This window comes from Salmo salar, chromosome ssa12 (genome assembly GCF_905237065.1).
Source record: "Salmo salar chromosome ssa12, Ssal_v3.1, whole genome shotgun sequence".
Taxonomy (NCBI): Eukaryota; Metazoa; Chordata; class Actinopteri; order Salmoniformes; family Salmonidae; genus Salmo; species Salmo salar.
This window is the reverse complement of record NC_059453.1, coordinates 59,260,990-59,288,454: the sequence shown is the minus strand read 5'-3', so window position 1 is coordinate 59,288,454 and position 27,465 is coordinate 59,260,990. Positions and strand designations below refer to the sequence as shown.

Below are 27,465 nucleotides of genomic sequence, written 5' to 3'. Positions count from 1 at the left end.
GTGGCTTTTTACACAGCGACATGGAGAGGGAGAGAGAGGGAGAGAAAAAGACACATATCGTCGATACATTTCAGAACTATTCTCACAGCAATAATATAGTTTGCACACGAACCGCTGCCCATTTTGAACAAGAAATCGTGAATGTATTTACATGTGAGAGCCTTTGTTCGGTCGGAACCAGCCTTCCTTAGGAAGGTTGTTGGTTTTTCAGCTGCAAGCTGTATGGCTCTGATTGTCCGAAAGGGATTTCCCCTTTCCCCCTCTTCTACTGTTGTTCACTCTGGAAGATAGCTAGCCAGCCATGTTGACAGGTCCCATTGGTGATGAGCGTAGTAGGATAGTCTCACTTAGATTTGCTTTTCTAGATATTTGACTCAAGATAGCTAATCAGCTGTCTCAGTGATTGTCTGAGAGGGGAGTTTGTTTTCCCCCTCGTGATGGTATTCAGGATTCGCACCACAATAGAAATGAGCTGCAGCACGCCATCTCTCTGGTCTAAAGGAAGGTGAGTTTATTTCTTCACCTCGTATTGAGGTTCAAAGTTGCAACCATTTCAAACATGTAGCTCCCGCCTCACATTTCCTGGTCTCTGAGATTCAACGTTTAAACCACTTTAGATGTGGCCAGCAACTCCCTGTCTTTCCTAGTCTAATGTTAATCTCTGTTGGCAGTCCTTTTATGCCCTCTGGCCAAAGTGGACGGTTCTGTCAGTCTGACATGCTCTCTGACCTCACTTGGGGCGTGGCTACTTACTATGCACAAAGTTATGTAAAACTATTTTCTATTATCGCTCTTAAAATCATGTCCCTATCTTAACAAAAATACTTTCATCTTTTCATATTATTTGCACAACGTATTGGATGGAAACTTGACAGATAAAGGGGATATACTTTCCAAGTTACAGTATTTCGTCCATATCATTTTTAACTACATCACAAAATCAAAACCAATATGACATTAGTTTCCTATAGCTCCCCACTGACCATTCCCCACATTCTTATGTTAGAATTATTGTTCCCATATCCACTTTTGACCCTGTTAGAGTTTCTGCAGGAAAAGCCTGTTAACAAAGACATTCCTCTCGTGGATTTTACTGGAGGGGGAGAACGAGCCCCCCCCCCCTTCTCCTGTAATTTACAACAGGTTGTGAACTGTCAAACCGGCCCAGTTCCCTCCTCACCTCTTCTGTGGGTGAGATAATGTCTGGTTATTGTCAACCATTGCCAAGCTGATCTGACCCTTTGTGATCCTCACAGGACAGTCATGACAGTAGCCAACTAGCTAGCCATGTGACTTTTTCTGATTTATTTCACATGAAGATGAGAAAGCTAAAAAGGCTAGCTTGCTATGTTTTTAGCCAGGCTAAAGCCAGCCAGCCAGGCTGCCAGCTAGGTAATGGGTGGCTACTATTAGCAAGGGAAGGTGACTCTTCCTTGTTGTTTACAAAATTAAAATACACAAATAAAAAAACGTTTCTATCGTCCCCTTGTGAATGTAATTGGGACCGGCGAGGATATCATGTTACCAAAATGTTTCTGCCACTCCAAGAATCCAACTCCACCCACGTGCATGCACGCATGTAGATCAACAGAGTGGAGCTTGTACAGTAGCAACCTTTAGTGTCTTATGTTCCTAGAGGATGTTAGGGTTCAGTCTTCGGTGTGTGTGTGTTTCTGGTTCAGGCCTCAGGGCTCCATTTTACACATGCAGAAAAGTGTCTCTGATTCTGGGGAGGTTTTGAACCCTTTATGGACTGTCGTTCACAGGGCTGAGTGTGTCTGGTATGGACTCAGGAAGGGTTAGGGGTTGAGCGAGGGGTGTGTCTAGCATTGTGGGTTTTGAAGTCATTGATGGAATACTCCTCTTCCTGTGAGAGTACAGCAAGCTGCCCTGAGTGAGGGAGGAGCGGAACCGTCGTTGTGACGAGGCGTTGCGTATGGTCATTCTGAAGGACTCCCCGGCACAGTAGTACAACAGAGGGTTCAGCACGCTGTTGGCCGCTGCCAGACACAGCGTCACCACCAACACCCGCTGCTGTGTTGCAGTAACAACGCAGCCCCACCCGCTCACCACCGCGTGCAGGTGCATCGAGCGAGCCACGTGATAGGGCAGGAAGCACAGCAGAAATGTGCAGATCACCATGGCGACTAGACGCAGAGACTGGCGACGACGTCTCCCCTGGCTACGCTTCAGGCTCCCTGTCTGTAGCTTCTGGCTTATGGCTGTAGCTGTCAGTCGGCGGATGATGCTGCCGTAGCAACCAAGGATGGTGACGAATGGGATCAGGAAGCCGAATGTCACGCCCACGTAGTTGAGAATGAAGATCCTCTTCCAGGAGGCGGAGTTATGGGGCTCGAAACAGCGTGTTAGTCCAGCCCTCACCCTGGTCCCCGAAAATAGGAAGGGTACCGAAGTTCCACCCACAAACAGCCAGATGCCCAAACAGGCCAATGAAGCTCGGTGGGGCGTGGTCAAGGCTCGATGATGAAGAGGCTTCAGCACGGCCAACCAACGGAGCACGCTCAGTCCAGTCAGGAAGAGAATGCTATAAGGAAATAATAATATAGCTTATTAGTTAGGTGCCTTTCTAGGCAAGCAGGGTCACCTCACATTATAATAACTGTGTGTGTGTGTGTTTGTGTTTTTTAGTGAACAGCTGTTTTGCAGTGTGTGCACATGCGTACCTGGTGTAGAGGTTGAGGTAGAAGCAGAACACACAGAGTCGGCACAGCCAATCAGGGAGGTCCCAGTGAGCGCCCCTGAGGTAGTAGGCCAATCGAAACGGCAGGGTAAGGGAGAAGCATGCGTCTGATAGGGCAAGGTTGGTCATGAAAATGGAAGAGGGAGAGCGTTTGGGCTTCAGTCGCAGGAACACGAACAGCGCTCCGCTGTTGAAAAGCAATGCTATAGGGAACACAAGTAGATAGGTGACGGTGTAGGCTCTGTACTTAAAGACCTCATCATCACCGCTACAGGACTGGTTGCTAGTCAATGCCGTTGCCGTGTGGTTGCTAAGGGAAAGGGTCACTGGTGGAAGGGTGGAGTCAAGCCAGTGGGAAGTTTCAAGACACGGAGCTGGGGAGAGACACAGACACATTATTATCACTATCATAACCAGGGGTCAACTTGTTAAATGTTAAGAAGGGGTATGCTATGTTCAGTGTTAGAAAATAGCAAAGCCACAAAAAAAGATACTTGAGGCAAGGGGAATTTCAATATGTTCTTTTCAAATGTTTTATGACTTACAATCAACAATGTCCAGGACATAGCTGATATGAAAATGCCTACAAAAATGCATACCGTCATTAAATGTTTTTTCAAAGACAACTACTGGCATATCAGACTTCAAATAAGTAGGCCTAGTTGCACCGGCAAAACTGTGAAGAAGTGGAATAAAAGATGTATGGAAAACAACAGTAGTGTTCTTCCAGAACACAAACACACTAATTACCCTATATTTAGCCCATTGTAGGGAATAAGAATTGTTCCACTGACTTACACTAGCTAGTGTGAAAGACCAAATAAGTTAAAGATGTGTGTGTGAACTCAAGGTTGGGGGCAAGACTGCTGTTGCATGGTCAAGGTTGGAGGCATGAATGTTGACCGGAGCCTGTATTTGGGCCTGCTTTAATTATTGTAGAAATATGTAGAAATTCTTTGTTGTTTTGAAGAAACTTTCCTGTAATTCTACGTAGTGTAACATGACTCATAACATCTTTTCAAATCAAACTGTATTTGTCACGTGTCGAATACAACAGGTGTAGACCTGACAGTGAAATTCTTACTTACAAGCCCTTAAACAACAATGCAGTTTTAAGAAAATTAAGTTAAAAATAGATAAGTAAAAAAGTTACAAATAATTGAAGAGCAGCAGTAAAATAACAGTACCGAGGCTATATACAGGGGTACCGGTACAGAGTAAATGTGCGGGGGCACCGGTTAGTCGAGGTAATTGAGGTAATATGTACATGTAGGTAGAGTTATTAAAGTGACTATGCATAGTTAATAAACAGAGAGTAGCAGCAGCGTAAAAAAGGGGGTGGGGGGGGCAATGCAAATGGTCTGGGTAGACATTTGAAGCTGTTAAGAAGCCATTTTAGACCTATACTTGGTGCTCCGGTACCGTTTGCCGTGCGGTAGCAGAGAAAACAGTCTATGACTGTGGCTGGAATCTTTGACCATTTTTAGGGCCTTCATCTGACACCGCCTGGTATAGAGGTCCTGGATGGCAGGAAGCTTGGCCCCGGTGATGTACTATGCTCTGTAGTGCCTTGTGGTCGGAGGCCAAGCAGTTGCCATACCAGGCAGTGATGCAACCAGTCGTGATGCTCTCGATCGTGCAGCTGTGGAACTTTTTGAGGATCTGAGGACCCACGCCAAATCTTTTCAGTTAGGTAAGTAATTTCATGACAATAAGTATGGGGGAAAAAGTCTATACTATTTTTTACAAATGTTATTTCACTAACAAATATATTTTAGCCTCATTTATTTCAACCGTCAAGTATTAATTTAGTTAAACATCTTTTTCAAAAAGTGATTAGCTCAATTGATGGCGACAGTCACGCATTAGATTACTTCCCGCGCACAGTCAATTGTTTTGTCTCCTCGACTTTAGAAGGTCGTAGCTCAGCCTCAATGTCAATGAACCAAATATATCCACATGTGCATCGGAATCCTGTCTTTCTTGTGAAATGTAAAGCTCGTTTTTAGCCCAAAGTGTTGCGGAGTTACACGTCTGTCACGCCCTGACCTGAGAGAGATGGTTTATTTCTCTATTTTGTTAGGTCAGGGTGTGGGGTGGGCATTCTATGTTTTGTATTTCTTTGTTTTGGGCCGAGTATGGTTCCTAATCAGAGGCAGCTGTCTATCGTTGTCTCAGATTAGGAATCATACTTAGGCAGCCTTTTCCCACCTGTGTTTGTGGGTAGTTGTTTTCTGTTTAGTTTTCTGTACCTGACAGAACTGTGCGCTTTCGTTTTCCCTTTGTTATTTTTGTTCGAGTGTTTGTTGGATTCAAATAAAAAATCATGAACACGTGCCACGCTGCATCTTGGTCCTTTCTCTACGACAGTCGTTACAACGTCATTATAGATTGCTTCATAAACTCTACAAAAATATGGAAAGTGTTGGTCTGCAGAAGAGTATTAGGGCCAAGTGAAAAAACAAAAAACAGCGAGGGATGGTGGTACAAGGATGATAATTTTTTGCATGCCAATACTTTCAAAAAGTGGCAATATTTTGAGAATAAAGTGGCAATATTTCGACAATAAGGTCGAAATAAAATTTGCTGAATAAAGGGGCAATATTTACAGAATAAAGTGGCAATATTTAAAGAATAAAGTGGTAATATTTTGAGAATAATGACATGCAACCACTTGACTTTTTCCACATTTTGTTACATTACAGCCTTATTCTAAAACGTACTAAATTGTTTTCCCCCTCATCAATCTATACGCAATACTCCATAATGACAAAACAAAAACTGTTTAGAACTTTTTGCAAATGTATATAAAAAAAATCTATCACATTTACATAAGTATTCAGACCCTTTACTCAGTACTTTGTTTAAGCACCTTTTGCAGTGTTTACAGCCTGGAGTCTTCTTTGGTTTGATGCTACCAGCTTGGCATACCTGTATTTGGGGAGTTTCTCCCATTCTTCTCTGCAGATCCTCTCAAGCTCTGTCAGGTTGGATGGGGAGCGTTGCTGCACAGCCATTTTCAGGTCTCTCCAGAGATGTTTGATCGGGTTCAAGTCCGGGCTCTGGCTGGGCCACTAAGGGACATTCAGAGACTTGTCCCAAAGCCACTCCTGCGTTGTCTTGGCTGTGTGCTTAGGGTCGTTTTCCTGTTGGAGGTGAACCTTCACCCCAGTCTGAGGTCCTATGCCCTCTGGAGCAGGTTTTCATCAAGGATCTCTCTGTACTTTGCTTCGTTCATCTTTCCCTCGATCCTGACTAGTCACCCAGCCTCTGCTGCTGAAAAACATTCCCACATCGGATGCTGCCACCACCATGCTTCACCGTAGGGATGGTGCCAGGTTTCCTCCAGACGTGACGCTTGGCTTTCAGGCCAAAGAGTTCAATCTTGGTTTCATCAGACCAGAGAATCATGTTTCTGAGAGTCCTTTAGGTGTCTTTTAGCAAACTCCAAGCGGACTGTCATGTGCTTTTTACTGATGAGTGGCTTCCGTCTGGCCACTTTACCATAATGGCCTGTTTGGTGGCGTGATGCAGAGATGGTTGTCCATCTGGAAGTTTCTCCCATCTCCACAGAGAAATTCTGGAGCTCTGTCAGAGTTTGAATGATGACCGGGTTAAACTATACTTGGCTTTAGTAAGAAGGAAATCGTTGCTCTTTTAGCAAATAATAACTATATTATTATAAGTATTAGGACCTGGAAAAGGTCCACAGATTATTTTCAGGAGGAACCGTGCTTACATACATAGGTAGAGATGGGCAGATTGCGTGTGTATTCATGCAGCAGTGTGTGTGGATTGTAAAAAGTAGGGTCAAAACAAACAAATGTCCATACCCTTATGAAAAAGATTGCTGTCAGAGTGCAGTATATAGGAACTGCAGTACACTACAGTATAACTGCAGTTAGAGTGCAGTATAACTGCAGTATGGTGCAAATACTGTGTCCAAAACAATACTGTTTTTTTACTGCAGTAATTTTGCAGTGCAACATAACTGCAGTTCGAGTGCAGTATAACTGCAGTTCGAGTGCAGTATAACTGCAGTTCGAGTGCAGTATAACTGCAGTTATTAATTAAATAGCGCCGTCGACTGCCGTTACTGCACTTTCACTGCGGTTTCAAAACCGCAATCTTTTTTGTAAGGGTCAATTTAATTATCTAATACACTCGTTCAAACAGGTATCACAACGTGGCCCTTTTGGGGTGTATATTGTGCCTCCCCCTCAGGTTTTACAACGGTCATAAATTCCTTCTATAAACTCTCTCTCTTCGCTGCCTTGGAGTATGGAGGGAGAGAGCCTATGGAGAACAAAGACATTTACATTTACATTTTAGTCATTTAGCAGACGCTCTTATCCAGAGCGACTTACAGTAGTGAATGCATACATTTCATTTTCATTTCATGCATTTTTTATTAATTAATAAAAAATAAAAAAAATTATACTGGCCCCCCGTGGGAATCGAATCCACAACCCTGGCGTTGCACACACCATGCTGGCGTTGCAAACACCATGCTCTACCAACTGAGCCACAGGGAAGGTCTTCTTCCCAAGACAGTCTTCTTCCCAAAACTCCTGATCCCCATAATTGGAGAATTAAACAATATTTATATTTTTGAGAATGTGGGAAGGGTCCGTGGACACTTAAGTGACAATCATGTTGAGTGTGTTTCATTTGGTGATCTCATGAAGGACAGGAAACACGCATAACTATATATTTTAAAGTGTACATTTCCCAGCTGTCAGGTTTACATCTGAAGGTTGTATAAGATGAATAAGTATAAGAATACTTTTGAAAAGATAACAATGTGATTTAGTCTTCTAAATGAGAATTGATTGTTTTATGGTAACTTATGCACAGTAGCCACGCCCAGGTGGGCACAAACATGAGACTGCCCTTTTCTACCAAAGTATAAAAGCCCCCGTGACTCAATTCACACCAGACCACGGTGTAAGCTACAGTTGCAAATGGGTTAATTTCTAAGACAAGAAAATATGAAGCGGTAGCTACATGTTGGAATGCTTGGCACAACAACTCTACCAAAGGACAAGACAGCGAACGTGGAGATCATTCCCACGTTGAAATGGCAAAGAAATCTACAAACTAAAGAACAATTATGCAGACTGCAGCTGTTTAAGTACTTTAGTCTGGTATCCGATCTAAGAACAGTTCCGAATGGTACTCTGAAGTATCCATTATAACAACTATGACGGACTGTGACTCCTGGGGAACGCAACCAGAGACTTTCTGTCGACTGACTCTCCAGCAGACGGACCGGTGACCAGAGAGAGACAAGACATAGACAAGTGAATGTCATTTTTTTTCTCGAATGAGTGGTCGTTCATGTAAGGTATTAGCAATGTCTATGAGTGTAGTTATCAGCTATGAGTTTCCCGCTCTTGAGCGCTCCACACCCCTCTTCCTTTGTCTACCAAGCCGTCATATCGGTTTCATCCACTAGGGACTTTTTCTTTGTATCATGTAATGCTCAATGTATGAACTAATTGTGTGTGTGTGTTTCCTGTATTTCTGTGATTTAGTTAGTAAATAAATAATTAAGCCAATTCGTATATCGCTGATTCATAATTTATGCTCGGGTTTGTGCAGATAACCATTGCGACATTCAGTAATGAGAACTGATGAGGTAATAATACATTAATACAAGACTGGACTCGATGAGATATGGAAATATCTGAAAAGTCAATTCGGGAAATAAAGTCTCTATAAACATTTTCCCATGATGCCCCAACTTCCTAGTTAATTAGAGTTTGCATGATTAGTTTATTCATGTAATAATAATTACACAGAGAATTGATTTTATAAAATAACAGTCTTCACATTTAATGATACTCACAGACACGACATTTTGACGCCCCGTGCGAGGAATCTAAGATAGTGTGACGATCGTCGTAATGAGGAGACCAAGGTGCAGTGTGGTGAGTGCTCATGATACATTTATTTGAACTCAGAACACTAAATCAAAACAATAAACAGAAAACAAACGTCACGTTCTGCAGGCTAAACTGAGCTGTACAAAAACAAGATCCCACACTGAAGGAGGGAAAAAGGGCTGCCTAAGTATGATTCCCAATCAGAGACAACGATAGACAGCTGCCTCTGAATGGAAACCATACTAGGCCAATCAAAGAAAAAGACAACATAGAAATATAACACCTAGAATGCCTACCCTGACCTAACAAAATAGAGAAATAAAACGTCTCTCTCAGGTCAGGGCGTGACAGTACCCCCCCCAAAGGTGCGGACTCCCGGCCGCAAACCTGAACCTATAGGGGAGGGTCTGGGTGGGCATCTACCCATGGTGGCGGCTCCGGTTCGGGGCGTAGCCCCCGCTCCGCCCACTGATCCCTCCACTTTTGTGCCACCGGACCGTGGATCGTTGTCAGAGGAACTAGACCGTAGATCATCGCCGGAGGCTCTGTACTGCGGGCCGCTGCTGGAGGCTCTGGGCTGCGGGCCGTCTCAGGCGGCTCCGGGCTGCGGGCCGTCTCAGGAGGCTCTGGGCCGTCTCAGGAGGCTCCGGACTGCGGGCCGCCTCAGGAGGTTCCGGACTGCGGGCCGCCTCAGGAGGTTCCGGACTGCGGGCCGCCTCAGGAGGTTCCGGACTGCGGGCCGCCTCAGGAGGTTCCGGACTGCGGGCCGCCTCAGGAGGTTCCGGGCTGGGGACCGTCGATGCAGGCTCCGCGCCATGGATCATCACTGGAGGCTTCGGGCCATGGATTATCCCTACAGGCTCCGGGCCATGGATCATCCCTACAGGCTCCGGGCCATGGATCATCCCTACAGGCTCCGGGCCATGGATTATCACTGGAGGCTTTGTGCCATGGATCATCACTACAGGCTCCGTGCTATGGATCATCACTACAGGCTCCGGGCCATGGATCATCACTGGAGGCTTCGTGCCATGGATCATCACTGGAGGCTTCGGACCATGGATCATCACTGGAGGCTTCTTACGTGGAGCTGGAACAGGTGTCTGCTAAATGACGTAAATGTAAATGTAAATGTTTCACCGGACTGGGGAACGTCGCTGGAGGCTCCGGACTGGGGGACGTCGCCAGAAGCTCTGGACTGGGAACTGTCGCCGGAAGCTCTGGACTGGGAAGGCGCACTGGAGGCCTGATGCGTGGGGCTGGCACAGGTGGCACCAGACTGGTAACACGCACCTCAGGGCGAGTGCGAGGAGCAGGAACAGGACACACCGGACTGGGCAGGCACACTAGAGACCTGATGCGTGGGGCTGGCACAGGTGGCACCAGACTGGTAACACGCACCTCAGTGTGAGGAGCAGGAACAGGAGACACCGGACTGGGCTGGCGCACTAGAGACCTGATGCGTGGGGCTGGCACAGGTGGCACCAGACTGGTGACACGCACCTCAGGGCAAGTGCGAGGAGCAGGCACAGGGCGTACCAGGCTGGATAGACTCACTGGAGGCCTGGTACGTGGGGCAGGCACAGAGCGCACCGGGCTGTGAATGTGCACTGGCGACACAGTGCGCATCACCGCATAACACGGTGCTTGCTCAGTCACTCGCTCCCCATGGTAAGCATGAGGAGTTGGCTCAGGTCTCCAACCTGCCTCTGCCAATCTCCCCGTGTGCCCCCCCAAACATTTTTGGGGGGGCTGCCTCTCGTGCTTCCCTCGTTGCCGTGCTCTCGCTGCCTCCACCTGTTCCCATGGGAGGCGCTTTTCTCCTGCCACTAATTCCTCCAAAACCCTGCATATACTCCTCCTCATCTCCTCAATAGACCAGGATGCCATTACCTCCTGGGTGTCTTCCCAGGTCCATTGCTCCAGACCACGCTGCTTGGTCTCTTGGTGGTGGGATCTTCTCTGATGATCGTCGTAATGAGGAGACCAAGGTGCAGCGTGGTGAGTGCTCATGATAAATGTATTTGAACTCAGAACACTAAATCAAAACAATAAACAACAGAAAACGAACGTCACGTTCTGCAGGCTAAACTGAGCTGTACAAAAACAAGATCCCACACTGAAGGAGGGAAAAAGGGCTGCCTAAGTATGATTCCCAATCAGAGACAACAATAGACAGCTGCCTCTGATTGGAAACCATACTAGGCCAATCAAAGAAAAAGACAACATAGAAATATAACACCTAGAATGCCCACCCCACACCCTGACCTAACAAAATAGAGAAATAAAACATCTCTCTCAGGTCAGGGCGTGACAGATGGAATGAGGCATTTATTTTGATTCAGCCTGGGCTCCCTGCCTGTGCCATTAAACCCCTACAACTCATCCAGAACGCCGCAGCCCGTCTGGTGTTCAACCGTCCCAAGTTCTCTCACGTCACCCCGCTCCTCCGCTCTCTCCACTGGCTTCCAGTTGAAGCTCGCATCCGCTACAAGACCATGGTGCTTGCCTACGGAGCTGTGAGGGGAACGGCACCTCCGTACCTCCAGGCTCTGATCAGTCCCTACACCCAAACGAGGGCACTGTGTTCATCCACCTCTGGCCTGCTGGCCCCCCCTACCTCTGAGGAAGCACAGTTCCTGCTCAGCCCAGTCAAAACTGTTCGCTGCTCTGGCACCCCTATGGTGGAACAAGCTCCCTCACGACGCCAGGACAGTGGAGTCAATCGCCACCTTCCAGAGACACCTGAAACCCCACCTCTTTAAGGAATACCTAGGATAGGATATAGTAATCCTTCTAACCCCCCCCCCCCCCCCCCCCTAAAAGATTTACATGCACTATTGTAAAGTGGTTGTTCCACTGGATATCATAAGGTGAATGCACCAATTTGTAAGTCGCTCTGGATAAGAGCGTCTGCTAAATTACTTAAATGTAAATATAAAATTGAAAAGCAGATTGCATTATACACCCAGATTATGTGATACAGCATTGGAGTTTTAGACAGGAATTATTGGTTGTGTGTGTTTGACCATAGAAATTGTCCCGGTGTCGCGTATCTGATGACATCAGAGTGTTTTATGAGTTGATAAAGTTAGTGATTACATTTCTGGTACTTGGATAACAGTCTAGATAATTATAGAAATTTGAGAAATAGACGCGTTGGGCCAAACGTACTATTTCTGTCTCCCGCGTTTCAGAACCGGGTATACTCGGTCATTATTAATTTCTCGAGCAAGGACACAGAGCCAGCTGATTGAAATTTGAGGAGATATTAGCTGACCAAGCGATAATTCTCAGTTCCCCACGTTTTCAGTATCGTGGGTAGGACACAGGCGTATCTTTTTCCTAAAATTACAGTGAGTTCCGGTAACTTAGTGCTAGCAAAGAAGAATGCCGAAAAAGGTTTGAACGTAAGATGATTAATAGTAAAACTGTTTCCTTGTTTAAGGGGGTCCTATGTTATGCTTGAAAGTGTACAAAGTAGAATTAGCTTACACGAGATGCTAAGCTATTAAAGGAAGAGCAGCCATTTTGTTTTTCCTGTGTCATGTTGAAATTCCTCCGTCTTGGGCGACGGAAGTCCCGCCCCTTTGTACTTCCGTTTGATTTCAGCTTTCTGCGATCAGTGACCCCTGGGGGTGAAGAATCGCCAGTACATTTTTTTTACACACTTATTTAGGTGACACCCAATGTGTATCACATTTAACAAGTGGTTACTTATGATATCCAGCCAGTCTCAACTGATTGGATATCGATGTCTCATTCAATTGAACTAATAAGTAAAATTGCCAGACTTACCTTTTTCAAATGGACATTTGAAATATTATCCAAATTGATTGGTTTCTACAAATGAGACAATTTAAACTTTTCCACATTAACCTTGATGCAGCAACGCTATCAGGTTAATTCAAGTTTAATTCCCAAATAGCCTATACAGGTTTGATTTATCATTAACATTGATTAATCAATCAAATTTGCTTTTGCAAAGCTTATTCAGTACTACCCAGTACTGAAGGAAGTCCCGCCTTCGCGGGAATCCCATGTGGCTTTGGCTTTATGAATAAGTAACCCTAGTGGTGAATGTACCCTAACATTTGAACTACGATTTACACTTATGATAATTCAGCCAATCTCAATTGATTGTATGTAATCTTCTCATTTATTTTAATAAGTTAAATTGTCAAATACCTTTTCGGGTTCTTCCAAGTAAATGAGACATTTTAAACTTTTCCATATTAACCTAGATGAAGCAACGCTTTCAGGTTAATTAAAGTTGAATTCCCAGATAGCCTATCCAGGTATGATTAACCATTATCATTGATTAATCAATTCAATTTGCTTTTGCAAATTCATTCACGTTCAACTCCCACATTACGGATACAGTAGTGATAGTTCATTAACGTCTATAAAGAGATTAAAATTGTCTTTGTATCGTATTCTAAAACCCAATTTTTTTTTAATGTTCTAATAATGTGCAAGCTATCAGAGGGGGTAGTCCCCACTCCCCCGCTAATTAGTGAACCCTCACCCATAAATGGATTGATCTCTGACCTCAGCAGCGATACAAAGCCTAATTATGCCATTAGTGGAAAAACAGCAGAAATTGCGAACAACGTTCTCCAAAATCAACCATCAAACGCAGGCTTTGTAACGGTTCTCTCCACTTTAGCCCTTGTGTATCGCCATCACAGATTGGCATTGGTCCAGTACCGCAGTGCTCAGCAGAAACACATGCAAGACATGGCTGACATGAAGGGACAGGTGGAGAGAACCGAGCAACTATTGACAAAAGCAGGAAATTAAAACATTCTGCAAGCGGAGGAACTGCGTTTGAAATCGGAACAATTAAAAGTAACTGCAAATACTTATGATGATGAACGAGCACAAAATCTTCAACAAAATAGTTTTCTATAGGAATAACTCGATTTAGCCAAAACTAAATACGATGTAGTCTACTCCAAACTAGATAAATCTGTCGAGTTATCTACAAAGAGGAGCACGAAATGTGATAACATGCAGGCAGTTTTGTTGAACGTTACTCAAAGTAACAATGTTCTACTCCAAATGCTGCAAAGCAAAGACGGTCAGTTAATGAACACAATAACTAAGTTGGATGACAAAACAGCAGGACTCATTGAAGTCGCTAACCAAATGAATGAGGAGAGAACTTAAGTGATGAAGATGGAAATATTTATTTCTAAGCAAAGGGAGAAAATCTCATCACTGAATCTCTCGCTCCGTACTCAAGACCTCTATCTGCAAACCATGACAGATAAGTATGAGACCGAAAGGAGCAATTGCGACACTCACGTGTCCAAAATCAGTACTCTAATGCAATGCAGCAGAATACCACCCTTAGGTACAATCTGGTGGAATTCCAGAATGGTCACATGCTGCAGCGTGACTACCCAACCAAGCAATCAGAGCCCGGTATTCAAAGGAGTGAAGACGATAGAAGGTTTCATATTTTGCCTCCCTCGTGTCCCTCAGTCTTCTCCTCTTGGCCATTCGGCACTGAGTAATATGGCACATTTTTGCCAACAAAGCCAAAGCTTGGCTTCTCCTCTTGGCTTTTCGTCCCCAATTTCCCCACCGGATGAAGCCAACCCTTTCCACCCGCTTGTCGCAGAATGCCTTGATAAACTCGTCAAAAATTTCCCCACCTTTGACCCCATTCCAGGTCAGCCAAACGATACTGAGACGTTCCTAGCTGACATAGAGGAGGCATTGGATACCCGAACGCTACGGGTTCTGACAGGGTTTACCTGTTGAAGTGAAAGTCGAATAGACACATGACGAGGTTAGTTCGTCTACAACAGCAACACATGCTAAACGACTACGCTAACCTTGCCACAGCATTGAAATTAGAATTCAGTGGTTCTGCGACTCGCAAACACGATAGCTCACTGGCTAACACTGTCAAACAAGCTCGGAATGAACACCCATAAGCTTACTATCATAGGCTTTGTTCAGCTTACTTTGGCCTACTCACTGAAACAGGAATGGAACAGCTGTTACCATTCAAACAAATGTTTCTGTTGAACATGTATCCTACCTTCATTAATTACTTGGGCCCTACAACCCACACTGAGGCATCAAAAGATCGGCACGCTAAGTGCCCTGACATCTCGGTTTTGAAGTTTGACCAGGAGCACTCACTCCAGTTAGAGGGTGCATTATCAGGTATTGGAGTGTTGAGGGATGATGCACAACAATGGTTTCTACCACGAAACCATGACTCCAATAACCACTGCGGTCGAAATAACTGTAAAGTACGAAGCCATCGAAACGACTACCGCTGCAAATGACCGGTTCGCAACGTTCCTCCACCCAACCCACACACTGTCAGAGCACAAGGGTAACAAAGGGTTAAAGGATGATCAAAACGTAGACCAATGTTCTCTAGAAGTTCCACTACATGAAGAACTAAAGCGAGAAACATTTTGAGAAAAGGGAAATGGCACATCACGTCGTTGCGAACAACCACTCCACTTTGTGGGGAATATGTCCACTAAACGCAACTCTAAACTGCCATACTTGGAAATAGTCCTGGAGGAATGCTTAACTTGTCATGCACTAATTGATTCATTGTTTGATGATCTAATAAAGGGTTTTGAAAAATCGGTAGGACAACTTGTCCCCTTGAGTACCAGTACCAATGCCAGCACAGTCAGTCCAGCCACAATCAGAAAGAAGGTTAGAGACCTCACAAGTCAAATTGCTATTGATAACAGTGACAGAGTTAGTAGTCACTCAGATTGCAACACGTGTAAGGGAATCTCCAGAACACTCTTCTGATGGTCAACACACATGCCACTAATAAATGGAACCCTCCATTCAGGAGGAAAGTTATTAGTCATGAACCATGATCACACCACGTATGACTGGTTCAGTGCTTATAGAGTACTTCCGTTGTGAAGTTAGCTCCTCTGTGGATGACATAGCTATGAAATAAACTCCTTCATACCTATCACCACTACAATGGTGTAAGACACATTGACGTGTTCTAAAACTACTACAGGTCCCCTTAACACGTCTTGAGGTCGACATAAATTCTAAATTCTTACTGACCTCAAATTCTTACAGAGTCATTCTGAACAAGTTGCAGCCTACCCGGATACTTGGTTTCCTTCCCTTGGTATGTGCGCTTGTGTAAGCACAAACACACACGTACAACGGAACATTTAATAAGGATTTATGCTCGGATCACTTAAGGGCCCGAACAAAATACCAGCCTTAGTAAAGTTGAAAAGGTACTCTTAGGCATTTTGACTCTACAGCTACAGTACTCACCAGTTTCTTCACAGAGGTCCATAGGTCATCCCAGTAGATTGCCCGAAACTGGTGCCTTACAGCTATAGACTTATCATGTACAGTTGAAGTTGGAAGTTTACATACACTTAAGTTGGAGTCATAAAAACTCATTTTTCAACCACTCCGCAAATGTCTTGTTAATAAACTATAGTTTTGGCAAGTCGTTTAGGACATTTACTTTGTGCATGACACAAGTAATTTTTCCAACAATTCTTTACAGACAGATTATTTCACTAATTATTCACTGTATCACAATTCCAGTGGGACAGAAGTTTACATACACTAAGTTGACTGTACCTCTAACCAGCTTGAAAATTCCAGAAAATGATGTCATGCTTTAGAAGCTTCTGATAGGCTAATTTTTTACATTTACATTTAAGTCATTTAGCAGACGCTCTTATCCAGAGCGACTTACAAATCCTTTGAGTCAATTGGAGGTGTACCTGTAGATGTATGTCAAGGCCTACCTTCAAACTCAGTGCCTCGTTGCTTGACATCATGGGAAAATCAAAGGAAATCAGCCAAGACCTCAGAAAAACAATTGTATACCTCCACAAGTCTGGTTCATCCTTGGGAGCAATTTCCAAATGCCTGAAGGTACCACGTTCATCTGTACAAACAATAGTGCACAAGTATAAATACCATGGGACCCCGCAGCCGTCATACCGCTCCTACAGATGAACGTACTTTGGTGCGAAAAGTGCAAATCAATCCCAGAACAACAGCAAAGGACCTTGTGAAGATGCTGGAGGAAACGGGTACAAAAGTACCTATCTATAGACACAGTAAAACGAGTTCTATACCGACATAACCTGAAAGGATGCTCAGCATGGAAGAAACCACTGCTCTAAAACCGCCATAAAAAAGCCAGACTACGGTTTGCAACTGCACAAGGGGACAAAGATTGTACTTTTTGGAGAAATGTCCTCTGGTCTGATGAAACCAAAATAGAACTGTTTGGCCATAATGATCATCATTATGTTTGGAGGAAAAAGGGGGAGCCGAAGAACACCATCCCAACTGTGAAGCACGGGGGTGGCAGCATCATGTTGTGGGGGTGCTTTGCTGCAGGAGGGACTGGTGCACTTCACAAAATAGACTACATCATGAGGAAGGAAAATTATGTGGATATATTGAAGCAACATATCAAGACATCAGTCAGGAAGTTAAAGCTTGGTCGCAAATGGGTCTTCCAAATGGACAATGACCCCAAGCATAATTCCAAAGTTGTGGCAAAATGGCTTAAGGACAACAAAGTCAAGGTATTGGAGTCGCCATCACAAAGCCCTGACCTCAATCCTATAGAACAATTGTGGGCAGAACTGAAAAGGCGTGTGCGAGCAAGGAGGCTTACAAACCTAACTCAGTTACACCAGCTCTGTCAGGAGGAATAGGCCAAAATTCACCCAACTTATTGTGGGAAGCTTGTGGAAGGCTACCCAAAACTTTTGACCCAAGTTAAGCAATTTAAAGGCAATGCTACCAAATACTAATTGAGTGTATGTAAACTTCTGACCCACTGGGAATGTGATAGAAATAAAAGCTGAAATAAATCATTCTCTCAACTATTATTCTGATATTTCACATTCCTAAAATAAAGTGGTGATCCTAACTGATCTAAGACAGGGAAGTTTTACTAGGATTAAATGTCAGGAATTGTGAAAAACTGAGTTTAACCTGTCTGGGATAAGGGGCAGTATTTTCACGGCCGGATAAAAACCGTACCCGATTTAAACTGGTTACTACTCTATAAAACACTCTAACGTTTCTAAAACTGTTTGAATGGTGTCTGTGAGTATAACAGAACTCATATGGCAGGCAAAAACCTGAGAAGATTCCAAGCAGGAAGTGGCCTGTCTGCGAATTTGTAGTCCTTTTGTTGCTTCTCTATCAAAACTACAGAATCTGAGCTGTTACGTGACACTTTCTAAGGCTTCCATTGGCTCTCTAAAGCGTTCAGAAAGTGGATTGAGGCGTCTCCTGTCTCTGGGCAGATAACAGGAGCATAGTTTGTCAGTGGACTGCCTGGTGACAAAGAGATTGGAGATGCGCAGTCACGAGATCACGTCATTTTTTATTTTCCTCTTTGAATGAATACAGCATTGTCCGGTTGGAATATTATCACTATTTTAAGAGAAACATAGCATAAAAATTGTTTTTAAACAGCGTTTGACATGCTTCTAAGTACAGTAATGGAACATTTTGAATTTTTTTGTCTGGAAATGCACTCGTGCATTACCCTTTGGATAGTGACCTGAACGCACAAACAAAACGGGGGTATTTGGACATAACTATGGATTATTTGGAACAAAAACAACGTTTGTTGTGGAAGTAGCAGTCCTGGGAGTGCATTCTGACGAAGAACAGCAAAGGTAATACAATTTTTCTAATAGTAATTCTGACTTTAATGAGCCCCGAAGTTGGCGGGTGTCTGAATAGCTAGCCTGTGATGGCTGAGCTATGTACTCAGAATATTGCAAAATGTGCTTTTGCCAAAAAGCTATTTTTTTTATCTGACATAGCGAATGCATAAAGGAGTTCTGTATCTATAATTCTTAAAAGAATTGTTATGTATTTTGTCAACGTTTATGATGAGTAATTTAGTAAATTCACCGGAAGTTTTGGGTGGGAATGCTAGTTCTGAACATCACATGCTAATGTAAAAAGCTGTTTTTTTATATAAATATGAACTTGATTGAACAAAACATGCATGTATTGTATAACATAATGTCCTAGGAGTGTCATCTGATGAAGATCATCAAAGGTTAGTGCTGAATTTAGCTGTGTTTTGGGTTTTTGTGACATATATGCTTGCTTTGAAAATGGCTGTGTGATTATTTTTGGTTGTGTACTCTCCTAACATAATCTAATGTTTTGCTTTCGCTGTAAAGCCTTTTTGAAATCGGACAATGTGGTTGGATTAACGAGAGTCTTATCTTTCAAATGGTGTAAAATAGTCGTATGGTTGAAAAATTTAAATTATTGCATTTTTGAGGTATTTGTATTTCGCGCCACGTTCTTCCATTGGATATTTGGCGAGGTGTTCCGCTAGCGGAACGTCTAGATGCAAGAGGTTTTAAATGTATTTGGCTAAGGTGTATGTAAAGTTCCGACTTTAACTGTAGACATGTCTTATATGGGCAGAAAGCTTACATTCTTGTTAATCTAACGGCACTGTCCAATTTCCAGTAGCTATTACAGTGAAAAAATACAATGCTATTGTTTGAGGAAAGTGCACAACAACAAAACACTTTTATCACGGCAATTGGTTTGGTACATTCACCTCTGAAGGTAAATCATGTTTTTAACTTAATTTTTTATTTATTTCACCTTTATTTCTGTACTGAATGAACTTACATTCAGTAATCTTGCTCTGATTTGTCATCCTTAGTGTCCCAGAGATAAAATGTATTATAGTTTGTTTGATAAAATAAATGTTTTTATTCAAATGTAGGAACTTGGTTCCAAAGTTTGACCCCTGCTGTGTCTGGCTCCACACCCATCACACCCGTCCATCTAGATGTGTGAAAGTTAGTGTATAAGCTAATGATCCATCATGTATGACATTCCTGGGAGTATGTCAACTTAAATGTTGTATTACCATATAATTTTGGCATGTTCTCTATAGTTATGTACTTGAAAATGTATCAATTTACCAATTTGGCACATTTGGGCATACTTGATACAAAATATTGTCCGGTATTAAAATGCTTCATTGGATCAATCTGAAACTTTGCGCACACACTGCTGCCATCTAGTGACCAAAATCTAAATTGTGCCTAAACTGCAATAATACATTATGGCAGCAGATGGCAGCAGATGAAAAATAAATACAATTCCAAACGCATGTTTTTTGTTTGTATTATCTTTTACCAGATTTGATGTGTTATATTCTCCTACATTAATTTCACATTTCCACAAAATTCTAAGAATTTAGTTTCAAATGATATCAAGAACATGCATATCCTTGCTTCAGGTCCTGAGCTACAGGCAATTAGATTTTGGTATTTCATTTTAGGAGAACATTTAAAAAAAGGGTCCGATCCTTAATTAACCAAACCCCCTACTTTAATCTTGAAATATAACTGCAACTTTATTCTCAAAATGTTTAGGTAATTCTCAAAATTAAATTTCATCTTTATTTTAGAAATATTGGCACTTTATTTTTGTAATTTAGACTTTATTCTCTAAATATTGCCACTTTATTCTATAAATATTGTCACGAAATAAAGCCCTTTGGTGGGAAAACACTCATTCTGATTGGTTGGGCCTGGCTCCCCAGTGGGTGGATCTGGCCCCCAAGATGGTGGGCCTATGCTCTCCCAGGCCCACCCATGGCTGCACCCCTGCCCAGTCATGTGAAATCCATAGATTAGGGCCTAATGAATCCATTTCAATTGACTGATTTCCTTCTATGAACTGTAACTTTGTAAAATCTTTGAAATTGTTGCATGTTGTGTTAATATTTTTGTTCAGTATATAATAAGGATACATTTTTTCCACTTCAAAACAAGAGGTATGCTTTTCCCCCTTTTTATTATGGCATCCCTCCACATACCCGCTCATATTGAGCCCTGATTTTAACCATAATCCTCATCATCATCATTATCACCATCTTCATCACCACCATCGCCCCATTATCATCATTGCAATCACCATCATCACAATCTTCGTCATTGGTGTCATGACCATTGACCACAATTTGAAATCATCATCATTTCTATGTTATTAACTGTTATGTTATTTAACTGTTAGAGAAACGTGGAGTTATTACCAAAATGCTTACATCTCTCCAATTCTTGCAGATTTCCACACGTGCCTAGGCCACAGTAAAGGTACTGAATGTGTTATTTTCATGACAGGGCCATAGTCTACCTACCTAAATAAACCAGATTATAGGTACAGTCCAAAATTGCACTAGACAGTTACTTTGGAATAAGCTTCCTCAGGTGAACAGGAGTTATGTTGTTTTGGTCAGGCAGGCGTTCGCTCATGCAAATGTTACAAACCACGGGCAAATGAGTGGTTATACCTGCCTGCCTGAGCCAAATGCTATGTTAACAATAACAAGAACACACTATATGCAGTACGACAGTCAAACAGCACTCTGCTGAAAAGAAATACTACAGCCTATAAAGTGCATTCGGAAAGTATTCAGACCCCTTGACTTTTCCCACATTTTATTTTACGTTACAGCCTTATTCTAAAATGTATTAAATTATTTCCCCCCCACTAAATCTACACACAATACTCCATAAATTTAAGCAAAAAAAAACAAACAACGGAATATCAATTTACATAAGTATTCAGACCCTTTACTCAGTACATTGTTGAAGAACCTTTGGCAGCGATTAAAACCTGGATTCTTCTTGGGTATGACGCTACAAGCTTGGCACACCTGTATTTGGGGAGTTTCTCCCATTCCGCTCTGCAGATTCCCTCAAGCTCTGTCAGGTTGGCTGTGGAGCATTGCTGCACAGCTATTTTCAGGTCTCTCCAAAGATGTTTGATCGGGTTCGAGTCCGGGCTTTGATTGGGCCACTCAAAGACATTCAGAGACTTGTTCCAAAACCACTCCTGTATTGTCTTAGCTGTGTGCTTAGGGTCATTGTCCTGTTGGAAGGTGAACCTTTGCCCCAGTCTGATTTCCTGAGCGCTCTGGAGCAGGTTTTCATCAAGGATCTCTCTGTACTTTGCTCCGTTCATCTTTGCCTAGATCCTGACTATTCTCCCAGTCCCTGCTGCTGAAAAACATTCCCACATCGGATGCTGCCACCACCATGCTTCCCCGTAGGGATGGTGCCAGGTTTCCTCCAGATGTGACGCTTGGCATTCAGGTCAAAGACTTCAATCTTGGTTTCATCAGACCAGAGAATCTTGTTTCTCATGGTCTGAGAGTCCTTTAGGTGCCTTTTGGCAAACTCCAAGCAGGCTGTCATGTGCCTTTAACTGAGGAGTGGATTCCGTCTGGCCACTCTACCATAAAGGCCTGATTGGTGGCGTGCTGCAGAGATGGTTGTCCTTCTGGAAGGTTCTCCCATCTCCACAGAGGAACTCTGGTGCTCTGTCAGAGTGACCATCGAGTTCTTGGTCACCTCCCTGACCAAGGCCCTTCTCCTCCGATTGCTCAGTTTGGCCGGGCAGCCAGCTCTAGGAAGAGTATTGGTGGTTCCAAACTTCTTCCACTTAAGAATGATGGAGGCCACTGTGTTCTTGGGGACCTTCAAGGCTGCAGAAAGTCTTTGGTACCCTTCCCCAGATCTGTGCCTCGACACAATCCTGTCTCGGAGGAGCTATACGGACAATTCCTTTGACCTCATGGCTTGGTTTATGCTCTGACATGCACTGTCAATTGTGGGACCTTATATAGACAGGTGTGTGCCTTTCCAAATCATGTCCAATCAATTGAATTTACCACAGGTGGACTCCGGACCCAACAGTGAATAAATCCCCCCCCCGGTGGTGTAATGCCCGTGAAAAGGTCGATGGCGCAGTCATAGGGCCGATGCGGAGGAAGTGAGGTGTTACGGACCTTGCTGAAAACCTCCTGGAGGTCCTGGTATTCTGCGGGAATGGCAGTGACACCAGAGGCTTTACCCGAGCTCGCAGCAAGATGTCCCGGGACAGGTTGCGCCTACTTCATTCAATGCGCGTGGCAGAATGGGCTCCAGTCCAGTCCACAAGGGGATTGTGTCTCTGGAGCCATGAAAACCCCAACACAACGGGTACCTGAGGGGATTCGATAAGTAGAAACTGGATTGACTTGCTGTGGTTGCCTGACACTCACAGGTTGATAGGAACCATGTTGTGGGTGATTCTGCCAATAGAACGCCCATCCAGCGCTCTGACGTCCATGGGAATGGAGAGGGTTTGAGTGGGGATTCCCAACTCTGACACCAGGGTAGCATCCATAAAACTCTTCTCGGCCCCAGAGTCAATGAGTACCCGGAGAGATTTGGACTGTTCACCCCACAGCAGGATGGCATGGAGTGTTACAAGTAAGGGGAGACTGGACATTCTCCGTAATGCCCACCAGCATACTCATACCTCCTGATGAGCCGGGTATTTTTACAGGACAGATAGAAACTTAATGATCTGTAGTCCCACAATATAGACAGCTCTTGGTGTTCAGACAATCTAGCTCTGCCAAGTTGCATTGGCTCCAGAGGAGGCGAGTCGGCACCCTCTGTGATTTCCGAGAGAACTCGGGAGACATTGGATTCACTCGGAAGTGTAAACTTCTGGGATTTCCGCGATTCCGCAGAGACAAGGTGGAAATCGAGGAACAGACTCCCTCTCCCTCCTACGTTCCCGTAGCCGCCCATCGATCTGGTTGGTCAAGGTTATGAGGAAGTCGAGGTCCATGGGCAGCTCCCTTTAAGGTCCATGGGCCGCTCCCTCCATGGGCGAGCTCGTCTTTAATCACCTCTGATAATCTAAGAAAAATGTGTCGAACAGGGCTTCTGGGTTCCAGGCACTCTCAGATGTCAACGTGCGAAAATCCACCATGTAGTCTGCCACACTACAGGAGTCTTGACGTATTTGGAGTAGCTTACAAGCAGCCTCTCTCCCAGACAATGGAAAATCTAACACTTTTTGTACCTCCGCCACAAACTCCTCCAGACTGAGGCAAACGGTGGATTGTTGCTACCACACCGTCGTAGTCCAGGCAAGAGCCCTCCCGGACATCAGCGTTATGAGTTACACTATCTTCGATTGGTCCGAGGGGAACGAAGAAGGCTGCAGATCAATGAGGAGGCAGCACTAGGAGAGAAAAGCCTGGCAGGTTCCAGAATCTCCAGTGTAGCACTCCGGAGGAAGTAAGCGAGGTTCTCGGGACACCGGGATAGGCTGGGAAGAAGCCTGGTGGCAGGGTTGCTGAGAGTCAGGGGAATTACGGTAGTGGCTGGGTGCCTAGTAGACAATCCCTGGACTTGCTCCAGCAATGTATGGACAGCACGTTGTGGCATTCCACCAATGTCTGGAATCCTTCCATAAGGTTGTGAAGTAACTCCTCGTGTCTTCCAATGGTGGCTCCATGGGAGGAGATGATGGTGATAGCGATGCGGAGCTGGTCCGAGTCTGCTGGCTCAGTCATGGCCAGTTTGTACTATCACGGCTCAGGCTAAGACTCAGATGCAGACACAGGAGGCGGATAGTATGAGTCTCAGAGTTTATTACAGTAGAATGGGCAGGCAATCAGTAGGTCAAGGCAGGCAAAGGGCCATAATCCAAATCAGAGTCAGGTAGATACAGGACGGCAGGCAGGTTCAGGGCCAAGACAGGCAGAAAGGTCAGAACTGGGAAGACTAGAAAAAGCAAAAACTAGAGCACAGGAAACACGGGAACACGCTGGTAGAACTTGATGGGACAAAACGAACTGGCAACAGACAAACAGAAAACACCGGTATAAATACACAGGGGACAAATGGGAGACACCTGGTGGGGGTGGAGACGAGCACAACATATGTGAAACAGATCAGGGCGTGACACTCCCCTTTAATCTGTGTCAGGGAAACTGTCCCTAAATTTCACAAGAGCTAATTCATTGTAGTACCAGCCCATAGGGCAGGGGTTTTCAACAGGTGGACCGCGGGTGATTTTATTTGGTCCCACAAGTCAGGAGGTAGGTAGCCTAGTGGTGAGAGCGTTTGGCCAGTAACCGAAAGGTTGCTAGATCGAATTCCCGAGCTGACAAAGTAAAAATCTGTATTTCTGCCCCTGAACAAGGCAGTTAACCCATTGTTCCTAGGATGTCATTGAAAATAAGAATTTGTTCTTAACTGACTTGCCTAGTTCAATAAAGGTTAAATAAAAAAATGTTAGAGCAAAAATAAATACTTATCTGGGAAATCAGCTCAAAGTGATCCCAGTATTCCCACGCCTAAAAAGAGATGTAATTTAATCAAGATTTGAAATTATGTTTCAATGTTTTTGTCAAATACATTATCTGACTTTTTGCGATCAATTTTCAGTGCACAAATTATTTATTATGTTCCGGCACCGACCATACGCTCAAGAAAAAATTGTCCTGTGGCTGGATGTACTGTAGGTGGGGACCCCTGCCATAGGCCAAGCTGGCCACATTAAGGATTCGCCCTGTCTTTTCAATTTTCGCCTAAAATGACATCGTCTTTGAAATGCAAGAGAAAGGCCATAATGTATTATTCCAGGCCAGTTGCAATTTAGATTTTGGCCACTAGATAGCAGCAATGTATGTGCATTTTTTTTTGACTGATCCAATGAACCATTGCATTGCTGTTCAAAATTTTGGGTCAAGACTGCCTAATGTGCCTAATTGGTTTATTAATAACTTTTCAAGCTCAAAACTGTGCACTCTCCTCAAACAATAGCATGATGTTATTTCACTGTAATAGCTACTGTAAATTGGACAGTGCAGTTAGATTAACAATAATTGAAGCTTTCTGCGAATATGAGATGTCTATTTCCTGGGAAATGTTCTTGTTTCTTACCACCTCATGCTGATCGCATTAGCCTACGTTAGCTCAACCGTCCCGTGGACGGGACACCGATCCTGAAGAAGTTTTAAACAGATGTACCCTTTGGAGTGTAAAGTTGTGTACCTCCGTCTGGTAATGTAATACATCATACGAATTGAAGGGACACACATTTACGTTCCAAAACATACAAATTGCCCTGAGGCCAGGTTGCATAGGGTTTAACTTTACCCCCAAGCCATAAGACTCCTGAACAGGTAATCAAGTGGCTATTTGCATTGTGTGCCCCCCCAACCCCTCTTTTTACGCTCCTGCTACTCTCTGTTTATCATATATGCATAGTCACTTTAACTTTACATTCATGTACATACTACCTCAATTGGGCCGACCAACCAATGCTCCCGCACATTGGCTAACCGGGCTATCTGCATTGTGTCCCGCCACCCACCACCCGCCAACCCCTCTTTTACGCTACTGCTACTCTCTGTTCATCATATATGCATAGTCACTTTAACCATATCTACATGTACATACTACCTCAATCAGCCTGACTAACCGGTGTCTGTATGTAGCCTCGCTACTTTTATAGCCTCGCCACTGTATATAGCCTGTCTGTTGTATTCAGCGCACGTGACAAATAAACTTTGATTTGATTTGACTGACACAGCTCTTGCCGGGAAGCACATTGAACATTTCACAATCAGTCAAAATTCCCTAACTGGTCCATAATTGGATAAAAATGCACCCAGCTTCCATTGATGCAGAAGCAGGTATGAGCTTGTCAGGTCAGGTCTGCACCAGCCCCTGATTCCCTGTGGCTTCTGTTTTTAAACAGTTCTGTGTGAAGGAGTTTCACTCACTCACCTGTCATTCTGTCAGTATCGCATGCTGCTGGATTCTGCTGTACACCCTCTGCGGGACATCAGAAAAAAGTTATGTTGATCTTTGCTGTGTTATTAGATCTTACAGTACTGGATTAATGTTACAAGTCCCTTTCCTCTCACTACACACATTTGGAGTCTTCGGAGTCCAGTAGTAGAAATGATGTCGCCATTAAAATTCTCCTCTCACTAGACACGTTGGGGGTTGGGTTAGTGTGGGTTTAAATAGTTTGTGCACTGTTCATGCACATTTCAAGTGATTCTTTGTTCTTGCATGAGTTCCATGGAACCAAACCAGTATAACTACTGGGCTGATTACCAACTCACCGACACACCTCTCTCTGTTCAGTCTGCCCTGTTTGTCAAATAACAAAGTATGCAGATAAGATATTAGAAACCATCTGTGCTTTGTTTGTCATATGCAAATATATACAGAGAGAGGGAGAGCGAGGGAGACGTGTAAAGATACTGACTTAACAATTTTTGACTGTCATTCCTGCCTCTGGCCAGTTGGTGGGAAATGTGTCAGTGTTCTTTGGAAAAGTAAGATAAGTGTGTTTTGGTGTTTATTTAATGTGAACCCTTGGGCTAAGGACTTACTATTGAGCTGAGCCCTGTGCCATTGTTATTGGGCAGCTGGCAACTAATTAGGGGTAATAACGCCTAGGTGAGATAATGATCAAGATATCATAGGCTATGACTCCAGACTTGTAGGCTCCAGCATGAGATGGGTGCTAGAGTGCAAGAGATCGGGAGTTTGTGAGAGTATTGTGCATTAAAGGACAAATGATCCATAAAAGAGAGGTCAAATTAACCCGGGTGTGTAACTATCTCTCTATGTACAGCACAGTGCATTCAGAAAGTATTCATTCCCCTTAACTTATTCCACATTTTGTTGTGTTAGTCAAAATGTATTAAATAAAAATTCTCTCTCTCACCCATCTCTCACCCATCAACACACTTGTATAGATAAGGTTGACACCTTCTGGAAACAGAAGATACTGACAGGGTCAATCCAAATCATCTTGGCTCCTGGACTCTGTCCACGTATTTCAAGGCTGAGTTGAAACAATGACTGTTCAATGATCCAAGACCAGCGAACTTAATCCCTACCATTGTGACAATGAGTCGTCATGATGCTGCATCAAATGTACATGATCCTAGGGGCATTGGCAAACACAATGTAAGTAACTTAATTTATGTTCCCCTAATTGCATTGAATA

The 27,465-nt window shown here is 43.8% G+C and overlaps 1 protein-coding gene across 2 annotated transcripts; it reads right to left on the bottom strand.

Moving 5' to 3' along the window:
• Window positions 1–79: 79 nt before the first annotated feature.
• Window positions 80–26,519, bottom strand: LOC106565372 (cysteinyl leukotriene receptor 2). 2 transcript variants are annotated; one of them, XM_014132409.2, is made up of 4 exons: window positions 26,373–26,519; window positions 26,226–26,273; window positions 2,685–3,075; window positions 80–2,545 (listed from the first exon to the last, which is right to left on the bottom strand). In XM_014132409.2, the coding sequence occupies exons 2-4, from the start codon at window positions 26,230–26,232 to the stop codon at window positions 1,747–1,749; spliced, it is 1,197 nt and encodes a 398-aa protein (XP_013987884.1). In that variant the 5' UTR covers window positions 26,233–26,273; window positions 26,373–26,519; the 3' UTR covers window positions 80–1,746. The 2 variants fall into 2 exon arrangements, with proteins under 2 accessions (XP_013987884.1, XP_013987883.1); XM_014132408.2 differs by having other exon boundaries at window positions 26,226–26,519.
• Window positions 26,520–27,465: the final 946 nt, after the last annotated feature.